This window comes from Dendropsophus ebraccatus, chromosome 5, assembly GCF_027789765.1.
Source record: "Dendropsophus ebraccatus isolate aDenEbr1 chromosome 5, aDenEbr1.pat, whole genome shotgun sequence".
Taxonomy (NCBI): Eukaryota; Metazoa; Chordata; class Amphibia; order Anura; family Hylidae; genus Dendropsophus; species Dendropsophus ebraccatus.
Window position 1 is genome coordinate 82,848,292 of NC_091458.1, and position 12,810 is coordinate 82,861,101.

At 39.5% G+C, this 12,810-nt stretch overlaps 1 protein-coding gene across 1 annotated transcript in view; it reads right to left on the minus strand.

Annotated features, from left to right (window-relative positions):
- Nucleotides 1-6,201: 6,201 nt before the first annotated feature.
- The window catches only part of EDNRB (endothelin receptor type B), a 29,556-nt gene continuing 22,947 nt past the window's right edge, over nucleotides 6,202-12,810 (minus strand). Inside the window, exons 5-8 of the mRNA XM_069972332.1 lie at nucleotides 12,255-12,404; nucleotides 11,166-11,299; nucleotides 8,750-8,858; nucleotides 6,202-7,635 (exon numbers count right to left, since the gene is read on the minus strand). Coding sequence (XP_069828433.1) covers nucleotides 7,483-7,635; nucleotides 8,750-8,858; nucleotides 11,166-11,299; nucleotides 12,255-12,404 — 546 coding nt within the window. The 3' untranslated portion in view covers nucleotides 6,202-7,482. The remainder of the gene's footprint in view (nucleotides 7,636-8,749; nucleotides 8,859-11,165; nucleotides 11,300-12,254; nucleotides 12,405-12,810) is intronic.

Sequence of the window (12,810 nt, forward strand, 5' to 3'; positions counted from 1 at the left end):
AATAAAAACCAGTAAACACTTTAAAACCTTTAACCCCTTAAAGACAGAGCCTGAAATGGCCTTAAGACAGAGACAAATTTTATGAATATGACCTGTGTCACTTTATTCATTAATAACTTGAGTGTGCTTTTACCTATCCGGCTGATTCGGAGCCTGTTTTCTCGTGACATATGGTACTTTACATTTCTGGTAAATTGGTGTCGATACTTATAACAAATCTTTATGAAAAAAAAAACAAAATAACATGAAAAATTGTGAAAAAATGCATTTTTCCAACTTTGAAACTTTTCTGCGCTACATGTTTGGTGGTTTTTTTTGTCTTTTATCCCCTTTGTATAATGAAAAATGAAGGCTAGAACAACATTTTAGTGTTTTTACGCCACATTGGTCTTAAAATCTGTGAAGCACCTGTGGGGTCCAAATGCTCACTGCACCCCTTGTTACATTCCTTGAAGGGTTTCGTTTTCTAAATGGTGTCCCTTTAGGGGTGTTTTTTTAGGTTTTGGCACCCCAGAGCCTCTGCCAACCTGAAGTGGTACAGTCAAAAATGACCAAATATAACAGAGGCGTTGAAATTCACGAGGCGCTCCTTCATATCTGTGGTTGTATCTTGTGGTTGAGCCAAATAGCGCAATAGGGCCACATAGGGGGTATTTCTATAAACTGCAGAAACGAGGCAATCAATATTGGGGTGCATTTCTCTGGTAATAGGTTTATAATTATGAAAAATATTGGATTACAATAAAATACCTGCACAGAAAATAAAATTTTTCTAATTTCTTACACTTCTTAAATTTCTTAGCTTTTATTTCTGTGACTCCCCTAAAGGGTTAAAGAAAACTTTCTGGATGTGTTTTTGCAGAGTTTGGGGGGTGCAGTTTCTGAAATGGGGTGCATTGTGGGGCTTTCTAACATACAGTTTCCTCAAATACACTTTGAGGCTATGTTCACACTGCGTATGAGTCCGGCCGCATTTCATACGCCGCCGTACATGTGCGGCTGAAACTACGGGCGTGGGAAAAATAGACATGCGGCGACATGCGGTGAACCATGAACATACGCCCGTAGTAGAGTTATGCTTCCCTAGCTTGTTTCGAAGCGATCTGAAACAGGTAATTTACTTGGAAATCTTCGCCCAGCCCCGTAAACCACACAGAACCTTTTGGATCGAAAAATCAAGTTCAATTTGGCTGAAATAAGTACTCCGTACGGGAGCGCATGGAAATCCACGGCCAGGAGTTTCAACATTTCCGTCCTCAAACAATGGTCTTGTTCATTTTTCATGGCGCTGTATACAATCCGGCCGTAAGCTCATACGTAGTGTGCATTGTGACGTATATCGTATACTTTCAAGCGAACGCATCAACCTCAAAACTTCGTGCGTATATTCGTGCTTCGCACTACGGCCGGAAACATACGCGGTGTGAACATAGCCTGATCACTGTATGTTAGAAAGCCCCACAATGCACCCCATTTCAGAAACTGCACCCCCAAAACTCAGCAAAAACACATCCAGAAAGTTTTTTTAACCCTTTAGGGGAGTCACAGAAATAAAAGCTAAGTCTGTAAGAAATTAGAAAATTTGAATTTTCTGTGCAGGTATTTTATTGTAATCCAATATTTTTCATAATTATAAAACCTATTACCAGAGAAATACACCCCAATATTGATTGCCTCCTTTCTGCAGTTTATAGAAATACCCCATATGTGGCCCTATTGCGCTATTTGACACAACCACAAGCCTCAGATATGAAGGAGCGCCTCGTGAATTTCAACGCCTCTGTTATATTTGGTCATTTTTGACTGTACCACTTCAGGTTGGCAGAGGCTCTGGGGTGCCAAAACCTAAAAAACACCCCTAAAGGGACACCATTTAGAAAACGAAACCCTTCTAGGAATGTAACAAGGGGTGCGGTGAGCATTTGGACCCCACAGGTGCTTCACAGATTTTCAGACCAATGTGGCGAAAAAAAGAAAAATTTTATTTTTTACACTAAAATGTTGTTCTAGCCTTCATTTTTCATTTTTACAAGGGGATAAAAGACAAAAAAAAACACCAAACATGTAGTGCAGTTTCTCCCGAGTACGAAAATGCCCCACATGTGGACATAAAGTGCCAAGCGGGCGCAGGACGAGCCTCCAAAGGGAAGGCGCGCCAATTGACCTTTGGAAGCTTAAATTCACTGAAATGGATTTCAAGGGCCATGTCGCATTTACAAAGCCCTCATGCTGCCAAAACACTGAAAACCCCCCACAAGTGACCATATTCTGGAAACTACACCCCTCAAGGAATCTAACAAGGGGTGCAGTGAACATATGGACCCCACTGGTGATGGGCACAAATGTGGAACAATGTGACATAAAAGTGAAAACTTTCATATCCTCACTGTACCCCTTGTTAGATTCCCTGAGGGGTGTAGTTTCCAGAATAGGGTCACTTGTGGGGGATTTTCACTGTCTTGGCAGCACAACATGGCGTTTATCATCCATTCTGGCCAAATCCAGCCTCCAAAATCTAAATGGTGCTCCTTCCCTTCGGAGGCTTGCCCTGCGCCCACATGGTGCTTTTTGTCCACATATGGGGTATTTACGGACTCGGGGGAAATTGCTCTACACATTTTGTGTGTTTTTGTCTCTTTTAACCCCTTGTGAAAATATAAAATTTAAGGCTAAACCAACATTATAGTGTAAAAAATGCAATATTTCATTTTCATGCCACATTGTTCCACATTTGTGCCCGTCACCAGTGGGGTCCATATGCTCACTACACCCTTTTTTACATTCCCTGAGGGGTGTAGTTTCCATAATGGGGTCACTTGGGGGGGGGGGTTCAACTGTCTTGGCAACACAGAGGCCTTTCAAGTGCAACAAGGCCCTCGAATTCCATTCCAGCCAAATCCAGCCTCCAAAATCCAAATGGCGCTTTGGAGGCTTACCCTGCACCCGCATGGCGCTTTATGTCCACATGTGGGGTATTTTCGTACTCAGGGGAAATTGCTCTACACATTTTGTGTTTTTTTTTTATCTTTTAACCCGTTGTGAAAATGAAAAAAAGCAAGACCAAGATCAATGATTTAACAATTTTTACACTAAATGTTGGTCTAGCCATTTCCACAAGGGGTGAAAAATAAAATGAATGCAAAACGTGTAGGGTAATTTCCCCTGAGTACGAAAATACCCCACATGTGGACATAATGTGCCATATGGGCACAGGGCAAGCCACCAAAGGGACAGAGCGCCATTTAGAGGCTGAAATGGAGGATGAAGGCCATGTCGCAATTACAAAGCTCCTGTGCTGCCAAGACAGTAAAAAAAAACCACAAGTGACCCCATTCTGGAAATTACACCCCATATGGAATCTAACTAGGGGTGCAGTGAGCATATGGACCCCACTGTTGACTGGCACATATGTAGAACATGTGCTGTGAAAATAAAAAATACCTTTTTTTTTTATTTTCACAGCACAAATGTGTCCGTCTCCAGGGGGCCATATCCCTGCTGCCACCTTGTTAGATTGCTTATGGGGTGTAGTTTCCAGAATGTCACTTGTGGGGAGTTTCTACTGTCCTGGCAGAACATAGGCTTTGTAATTGCATCATGGCAAGTCTCTAATAGGAATGGCAGCCATACCTATTTAGCTGGGGAAAAGGGACAATTTTAATTTATTTGGGGGTATTAGGCCAATTATTAGTTTATAAGGTTGAAAATGACAGGTGTCCATCAAATTCAACCTGTGTTTATCCAGAGGAAGGCAAAATACCCTCATAAGGCAGACGACAGTAGCCTCATTACAGGGAAAAAAATCCTACCCGACTCCATAATGGCAATCAGAATAATCCCCGGATCAACGTGATCCCTGAAATAGGAATAAGGGAAGGAATTTAGATAATGTAGAACTCCAATGATGTGTGGTACGCCTTGGAGCGATCCAGTATGCAGAGGCCGGGGTGATCAGGACAGGTGTCACACTGGAAAATGGTGTCATCTCTTATTGGGACGGTACTGGCAGAAAAAATGTGTCTGGGGGGCAGCGTATGCTACGCTACCCCCAGACACGTCACTGGATGATGAGAATGAGGATGAATGGAGGAAAAAAAAATTTTGACAGTAAGAAAAACTATACCTACGCCAAGAAAGGAGTTGCTGATAAATGCCGCACTTATGTGCTGTACTTATCAGCAGACAGTGGCGGTAGGATATAGAGGAGGGGGAAACGCCCCTATGCCAAAAAGGAGAAGTTGCTGATCAGCGGCGCACTTACGTGTGATGCTGATCAGCGCTCAGCGGTGTTAGGGCGCATAAAAAGAAAAAAAAAAAAAAACTCTTTTTAACCCAAAGCCACTAATCAGTGTATGATATACACTGATCAGCAGCTAGGGGGCAGAAAAGTGGAGCTGCCAAACATTGCCGAAGCCCGAAGAGCCGAAGATTTCCGAAGATTTCTGCAGTTAAACGACGCGGACCCGGCGGAACCCGAAAGTAACTCGACGCAGAGAAGAGGACGAGCGGACCGCCGATCTTCGCTCCGGACGCCAGGATCATGTGAGTATAGTGCACCTACACTATACACACCTATTCTGCACCCCTCATCTACCTAGCTGAGGGGTGCAGAACCCGGGGACACTGTTTTTTAACGATCGTGGGGTTGGCACCGGTACCATCTTTTGTGGGGACACTAATGGCGATTGGTGCTGTCTCTGACAGCACCAAGCGCCATTGTTTCTCAGGTCACCGGGTCACTGATGACCCGTTAAGCTGTTTTCAGCTGCTATCGGCTGATCTGTATTGAGCAGAGATGGCTTGCTATACGTTATAAACATCGGGCGTAAATGTACATCCATTTGCGTTAAAGCCCACCCTGCGGGGGCGTACATTTATGCCCAATGTCGTTAAGGGGTTAATCTATAATACAATATTATAAATCTTCCTTCTCTATCAACCTTGCTTTCAAATAACTGCTAATTCATATTCCTGTGAATTAAGACTGTGACACCCCTGAAGTGTGCGGAATAAACCGTATGTGTTTGGCAAGACTACCATCTTTTACTAACCATCTGTTTACTTGTTTCAAGTAAACAAATAAGTGCAGGTAAATAATTCTTTATAACAACGAACACTGCTTGTCGTTAAATTCTCCCAGACCCTTAAAATTCCAAGATATCACCACTAGTTGTCATCTTTTTTCTCTATCCATATTTATTTTCAAATTCTACACCTAGCAAAAGAAAAAAAAAACTCATTTTCAGCTTTTCAGCTGCCACAATGGCCAGCTATAGCAATCACTCTGTGACATTTGTTAGTATGTTAGTTCCCACTCAGGAATATTCCCCGATATTCCAATTTCAGGGGGGGGGGGGGGGGGGGGGCGAGCCATAGACTTGCCACAGTTCAGGGGACTCCCCACTTCTAGGCAACCCTCTACAGAGCTTAATAGCGAGGGATTGTAAATTATGCCAATTAGGTGCTACAGGCTTCTAGCTTAGGTGCTGACACTATACAAACATAGAACGATCTCTTCAGCATCTCAGTGCCTCAGCCAGGAGCCGCTCTCACCCTCCTCTGGGCCCTACCGGCCTCTGGTGCTTGTATTGCCTCTTAGCACTGCTTCTAATTCACAGAGCAATGGTGGCCTCTGTCTTTCCTCGACGTTGTGTTCACAAGATATCATCCTAAGCATTCAGCTGAGAAGCTGTGGTCGCCCCGCTCTGCTGCTACCACCCATCTCTCACCCGACTGCAGTCTTTATTGGCCCTCTTCTCCAAAATGCACCAACGTGAGCTGTCCACAATCCAGATATTAATAGAGACCTGTGTTGGGCTCCACACTTGGCTTCCTTACAACAAGATTAGTAGTACTCGCACATCACAGGAGCCCCATGTCAGAATCCATACCCAGTTCAGACCTTTATGCAGGCGGGAGAGCTCACCTTAGCTCCCCTTAACCCTTCCCTCATCCTCCCAAACCTCTTCCCCAAGTTAATTACAAATATGTATAACTTTCTCTTACCTTTTGTGATATAACTTTTCTCCAGAGTAACCCTTTAATACATACCGTACATAGGATTCATTTAGAAACACAATATATGTATCAATATATAATTTATAGCCCACATGTCCTGTGTATTTTATCCTGATGACAAAATGAACATTAACAATAGCTAAAATAGCTTTATTGGGCATTTTAATACCTTTGCATATACTGCATTTAAGTTCTAAATAAAACAATATTTCATTTCCTAGCCTAAGTAAGTTTTCTTTAATATTTAACATAATAATATTATGATGTAAGCTATTTTATAAAAAAAAATTATAATAATAACATAAAGGAATGCATCATTCAGAGTGGCAACATTTTGCAAAAACGGAATAAAAGTTTTGCATGTGTTTGCCGCTCAGAGCTGTGCAGGAAATGATCAATCCCACGTTTTTGTTTACCCGTTTTGAATATAAAATGTATCTGTACAATTACAAAATCCATAATATAAATGTAACAAAAATACATTACATACCAGCTGTAGTCCACTGCTGAGCTACAGAATCTAGTAACTACAAACTATGTAATAATTTTATTTGTTTCGCAATATATAAATATTTTGTGCGCGTGTCAAAAACACATTTAGTTTAGGCTGATATAGCTACATGTATGGGATAAACCTTTATGGTGCAAAGACAATAAATTATAATTGAATGCAACTGAGGTGAGACATAAATCATCTATATGATGCCCATAAAGGTATAATTTTATGATTGCATATAACTCTCAATTACATCCAGATCCACTGAATCAGACTGTGCATGCTTTGTGCTCTGAATGGTCCTTTTTAGCTGATTCAGCTGAAAAATCTTTTAAACATATGCATACTGTCAAAGAGGTGAATATGATAGTCTCTTTTATACATTACCTGGTTTATGTTGTAATTTAACTGATGCAAAGATTAGCAAATGTCAATGTGGTCTAGTGTCTGGCATGGAATTTAAAATGTATACCAGTAAGTAAAAGAAACAATTGTTTTCTAGCATTAATCTCTTTTGGAGGTCTTGTTTTTAAAAGCTGACCCATTTGGTTTTTTCAAATAGGCCACCACAGAAATATTTTTGTGTGTATTTTATAGAGCTGTTAAGAATCAAAATGTATATTAAACATTGAATTAACAAAAAAACCAAACAAACAAAAAACTAACAAAAAAACATACATGTCCCCCCAGTAAAAAAAAAATTATTTTTTTTAAATAAAACTAAAATTAGACATTTTCTGTGGACTATGGCGCTGACAGTTCTTTGAGTTCTATTTAAAGGGAACATTATTAACTGAGATTGAGCATGAAGGTATCAGTAAGTGCCAGTGTACACTTGGGTTCTTTGTTTGAACGTTTGTATTGTGTTTTTAGTCCCACAACTTCAAGATCAACTTATCAAGAGAGGCCATGTCTTCTCATATGCTCCTACGGATTTTTTGTTATGGATTTCTGCAATTGTCTAGAAATCATATTGATATGTCCTCTGTTTCATGGAGAATGGCTGTATTTGCTTGGTGGAATGTCTCATATGTATGATCATGACTTTTGAACTTGATACACGATTGTTTATTTTCCAAATTTGTTAAATCTTTAGATTGACACCAACAGCATAAACATGACTGAAAAAAAGGAAAAGGGGGTTAAATGTATACCTTATGAAAAGTCCTTTGATACTACATTTTGAATGTAGTATAGGGCACAAAAACCTTAAAATATAATGTGCTACAATATTTACTCGGATACATTATCCAAATGAAAAGTTTAAATAATGCACTTGGGGAGGAGGAATCCTCTATCCGAGTATCACATCGGCAGTACTGTGTTGGAAAAGACTTCAGAAGAGAAGGATTTAGGGGTAGTGATTTCTGACAAATGAGTCACCAGTGCAACCAGGCGGTGGGGAAAGCAAATCGTATGCTGGGGTGTATAGCTAGAGGTATAACCAGTAGGAAGAGGGAGATTGTGATCCTGCTGTATAGAGCTCTGGTGAGGCTACATCTGGAATACTGTGTCCACTTCTGTGACCTCATCTAAAAAAGGACATTGATAAAATAGAACGGGTCCAAAGACGGGCTACAAAAAAGGTGGAGGGTGTGAGGCATAAACCATATTAGGAAAGACTTAAGGATTTGAATCTGTATAGTCTGGAGGAAAGAAGGGAAAGGGGGGACATGATTGAAACCTTTAAGTATGTTAAGGGACTAAATAAGGTTCAAGAGGGGAGTGTTTTTAGTAAAAAAACTAAGCTCAAGAACAAGTGGACACAGTGAGAGGTTAGTTGGAGGAAAGATCAGAATCAATGTGAGAAATTATTATTTTACTGAAAGAGTAGTAGATACCTGGAACAAACTTCCAGCAGAGGTGGTTGGTAAATCCACAATAACAGAATTTAAACACGCCTGGGATAAACATATAACTAAGATAATAAGAAAGAAAATACTAAAAGGGCAGACTAGATGGACCCAGTGGTCTTTTTCTGCCGACAATCTTCTGTGTTTCTAAAAGTTGACCATGGTAAATGTTTGGTAACTTTTTATTGTTCCTTCTCAATTAATCTATTTTTATTTTACTTTGGGAGTAACAGATGAAACAAAAAAGAGAAGAGATTCACAACTGGATGGAATACTTTGGGCTTACTAGATGGACAAACTTTGGGCTTACTAGATGGACAGACTTACTACTGTGCGTACAAGATTAAATATTATTTAGAATCATGTTAAAAAATAATTTTACCTTGAAGCAGTTTTTATACTTTTTGCTGACCAAGTAAAGTGCAACTGGATTAATGCAGGAATTTAAATCAGCCATATTTAAGCCAATGTAGTTCACTGATAAGAAAAAACTGTAATTAAAAAAAAAACAAAAACATATAGCAGATAAATTGTATGCAGTATTTAACACAACAAAGGTACTATGGATATACAACACAAATTAAGTCAACCCAGCCGACAAAATAGTTTTTATTTATGCTTGCTTTTATGCCTAATAATTCAAAACCTACTGTATACCTATACAAATATCTTTTTTAATACAAAATAGTTCCAAAATGCAGGGGAGTATCGTATAAATAGCTTGTGCTAAACACCTATCCTGCATATCATTTAACCCAATTATAACAGGAAAAACTCAAGATTATCATAATCCACCAAAAACACCATTGAGCATACTTTCCTTTACTCGAAAAAATTGTTCTTTATTGATAAAACCATTTAAACAGAAAATGTCACATAAAAATGAGGGAAGGATGATAACAGTACAATAGTCCAGGGGACAAAACAGGCATGGGACATTAGACTACTTAAAGATATGTTGCATAGATGATGCTACTATAACACTAAGGGGGACATGTATCATCCGGCGTACGGAAGATTTTCGGCTGAAAGTGCCGATTTGCGCATTATTTTATTCGCAAATGGACGATTTGCAGATAAAATATTCGCAAATCGGCACTTTCCGCCGAGTACGCCGGGGGAGTGGGTGCGAAGGGGGCGGAACGGAGGGCGCGGACTCAGTCCGCGCAATTCACCATCCGTTCCGCCAAAAGATAGGCCGAAAACCTACTCCAGTCCTTCGCTGCCGTAGGTTTTCGGCTGTGCGCAGTCCGCCTCTACATAAATCCCCATAGTGCTGTAGATGCGGGGACATTTTTAAGTCCGGCGTAAAAAACGCCGGACTTAATAAATGTCCCCCTAAGTGAACACAGGCTGATAGACAGTAAAAAGTAAAAAAAGGTAAAGAAAAGGGGGAAAGAAAAAGGTCACAGTATGTCTGTATTCTCAGTACATAACCGCTATAATAGCATATCACAGGACACAACTGAGACCTGTAAACATAATACTCAATATTGCCATCAGCCCAGATTTCCAAAGTCCTACATCATGAGATATAGCACTAATTGTCATGTCTTACCCATGCTGCTGTTCCCCAGGTACACCCCGATGCGCGTTTCGCAGATTACCACTTTATCAAGGCCCCTTAATTTATCAACTTAGACTTAAGTAGAATTGTCTTAGTTGCCCCTAGCAACCAATCAGATTCAACTTTTCATTCCTAACAGAGTCTTTGAAATATGAAAAATCTGACTGGTTGCCAGGGGCAACTAAGACAATTCTACTTAAGTCTAAGTTGATAAATCTCCCCCAGGTGTTTTATATATGTTTACAATTTTTTTTTCCATAAATATGCCCAGTGTATGCTTCTGTATGCCTATATAGAGGCATGTGTGTGGGCAATCTCTGGACATAATGCACGGGAAAATGACAGAATTAAAAATAGTGTAAACAGAACACTACCTCTGTGGGTAGAAATATGAACTTTTTTACACTAACCAGTATAAATGTTTTCACAAATGTTATCTTGAATTTTCTAACCAGTATTTTGGTCAGTATTTTTAATCAAAACAAAACTTTTTTTTTATAAGCCAGCACTGATAGCTAACCATTAAGTATGTACCCTACAATGCTACCAATGCAACTCAACATGCAAAAATAAGTTCTCATGCAGATGGAGAAAGTAAAAAACATTTTGACTCTTAAAATATGGCAACACAAAAAGGGAGTAGTTTACTATGGTGTCTAATGTGTGCGTCTATTCTAATGTGGGTTGGTGTTTATTTTGCTCCAATATATTGATGAACATCAAATAAACAAAGCAGTTTTCCCCAGCAATATCTGTTTATTGTTGAAGGTTTCAGCAGCTGGATCTGCAGGGTTGAGCCGATCAGCAAGATCATTTATTTCTAAAACATTTGAAAGGCTAATAAGGTTCATTATAACAGTTGTAGTTATAAGCAAATGATAGAGAAACAATGAAATTAGAGATGAGCGAATTTACAGTAATAACTAAGCGAGGCACTTTGCTAGTTTGGCAATCAGCATTTCAGCTTTCTGCCTTTTAACTCAGTGCAGCTTAATGCCGCTCCTCCCTGGGTGCCTGGAAAGTAGTTCAGTCCTGGAAAACTTCTACCAGTTTCCCAGCACTGGCTCCAGAGTTAAAAGGCAGCCAGCTGATAAGTGTTTTGCGTCATTATTATTGTAAATTCGCTCATCTCTAACTGAAACCATTGCACTATTAGGTCTTACACAAATGCAAATGAGGATTAAAAAAAAATAATAAAATAACTACTTTCACTGTAAAAATTAGACTTTACCTGAGAAGTTCACAGTTGATTGTATATCCTTTGTACTCAAATATAAACTTGATCATCTTACTAAGATGCAGAGGAAGCCAGCAAATGGCAAATACCAGCACTAGGCAAAATACAGTTTTAGCGACATCCCGTCTCTGAAAAAGAAATATAAATATGCCACATGAAATTATTCTGTTCACTGATTCTCTTCTTTACTTTGCATCTAGAGATATATACATAGACGAGTAGTCTAGTATATTTATCAGATTTTAAAATGCTTTAGGGTTATTCTATGTTCCCACTTATTGGGAAAAGGCAACCGTCTAATAATGACGGAGGCAAATAATAATTATGTGGTGGGTGTCATTTTCTGCTCCACACTGATGAGGGGTAACACGCGGAAACAGCTGCCTGTGGATGGATCCCTGGCTTTGGTATTTCCCTGGTCATATCATCAAACTTGTGATTGAGTTGGATATTGACAGAAGGGGCCACTTAATATGGTGGTTTTGGTGGAACCACTTAATATGGTGGTACAGGAGCCATCCCTTTGCTAGGTCCTTCTCTGGACGGATATCTGGCTAGTGTCACGTTTTGAGACTCAGAACTGAGGCTCTGCACACATTTTTGCATATTGATGTTTCCCAGGGAGCAATTCACCTACGATTTCACTGTATTAAGCACTTTAACCAGAAGCAGACAGTGTCTTTTTTGGTATTCCTAATATCAGTGATCTATTTGCCTTATTGGTCTACTAGTCATTGCTCCCACCTAACTAGAATTGTGCTCCACACTGATGAGGGGCAACACCCAAAAACAGCTGTCTGTGGATGGATACCTGGCTTTGATATTTAGCTGGTCATATCATCAGGCTTGTAATCAAGGTGGATACTGAGAAAGTCAAATCAGTTCACTTTTATGTAGATGTAAATGGTAGAAAAATCACAATATATAATCTCTTACTGTTAACATAAATATCAAACGTGTGTAAAAAAACAAAGTTAGTGAAAGTACCCTTAAAAATGTCATATTGATTTGTTAAACCTTGAAGTATATAGATGACATATAAATATTGCATTTACTTACAAGGCAAATGCTTCAGTACTGTACCTGTTTGATATGGTCATTCAATGAAATTGTAATACCACTTTTCTTGTGCAACAACTCAAAGGTCATCAGAGTATAAAAAATTGCAGTAACAAGCAAAGGGAGGCAAAAATATATGCTGAAAAGCCATGGGTCTTTAAAGGTCTTGTAAAACTGAAAGAAAAAACATGTAATGTTTAAGGTACAAATGAAGAACAATTAGTATTCTGATGCATTTGACATTATGACTGGGTGGACAACTTGGAGAATGTAGAAAAAGAAAATCTGACACCTCTCCATGCTAAGGATCAACTAAACAAAAGGTGAGGAAGTAGTGTATGGCAACCCTCCCCTGGTCGAGTTGTGCTTACAAGGGAGGCACAATTCTCATGTAAGGGTATACAGCAGACCGCAGCCACTCCCAATCTCCACCAAGGGATAAAAGAAAGACAAGCAAACAACCTCCAGTAACCAACACGGGTCTCAGGGCGCAGGTCTGACACAGGTAACCAAGAAAGTAAGTATCTAAAACATAAAATAGTTGATTGTAAATACCCAATGCGTTTCAAAATCATATTGG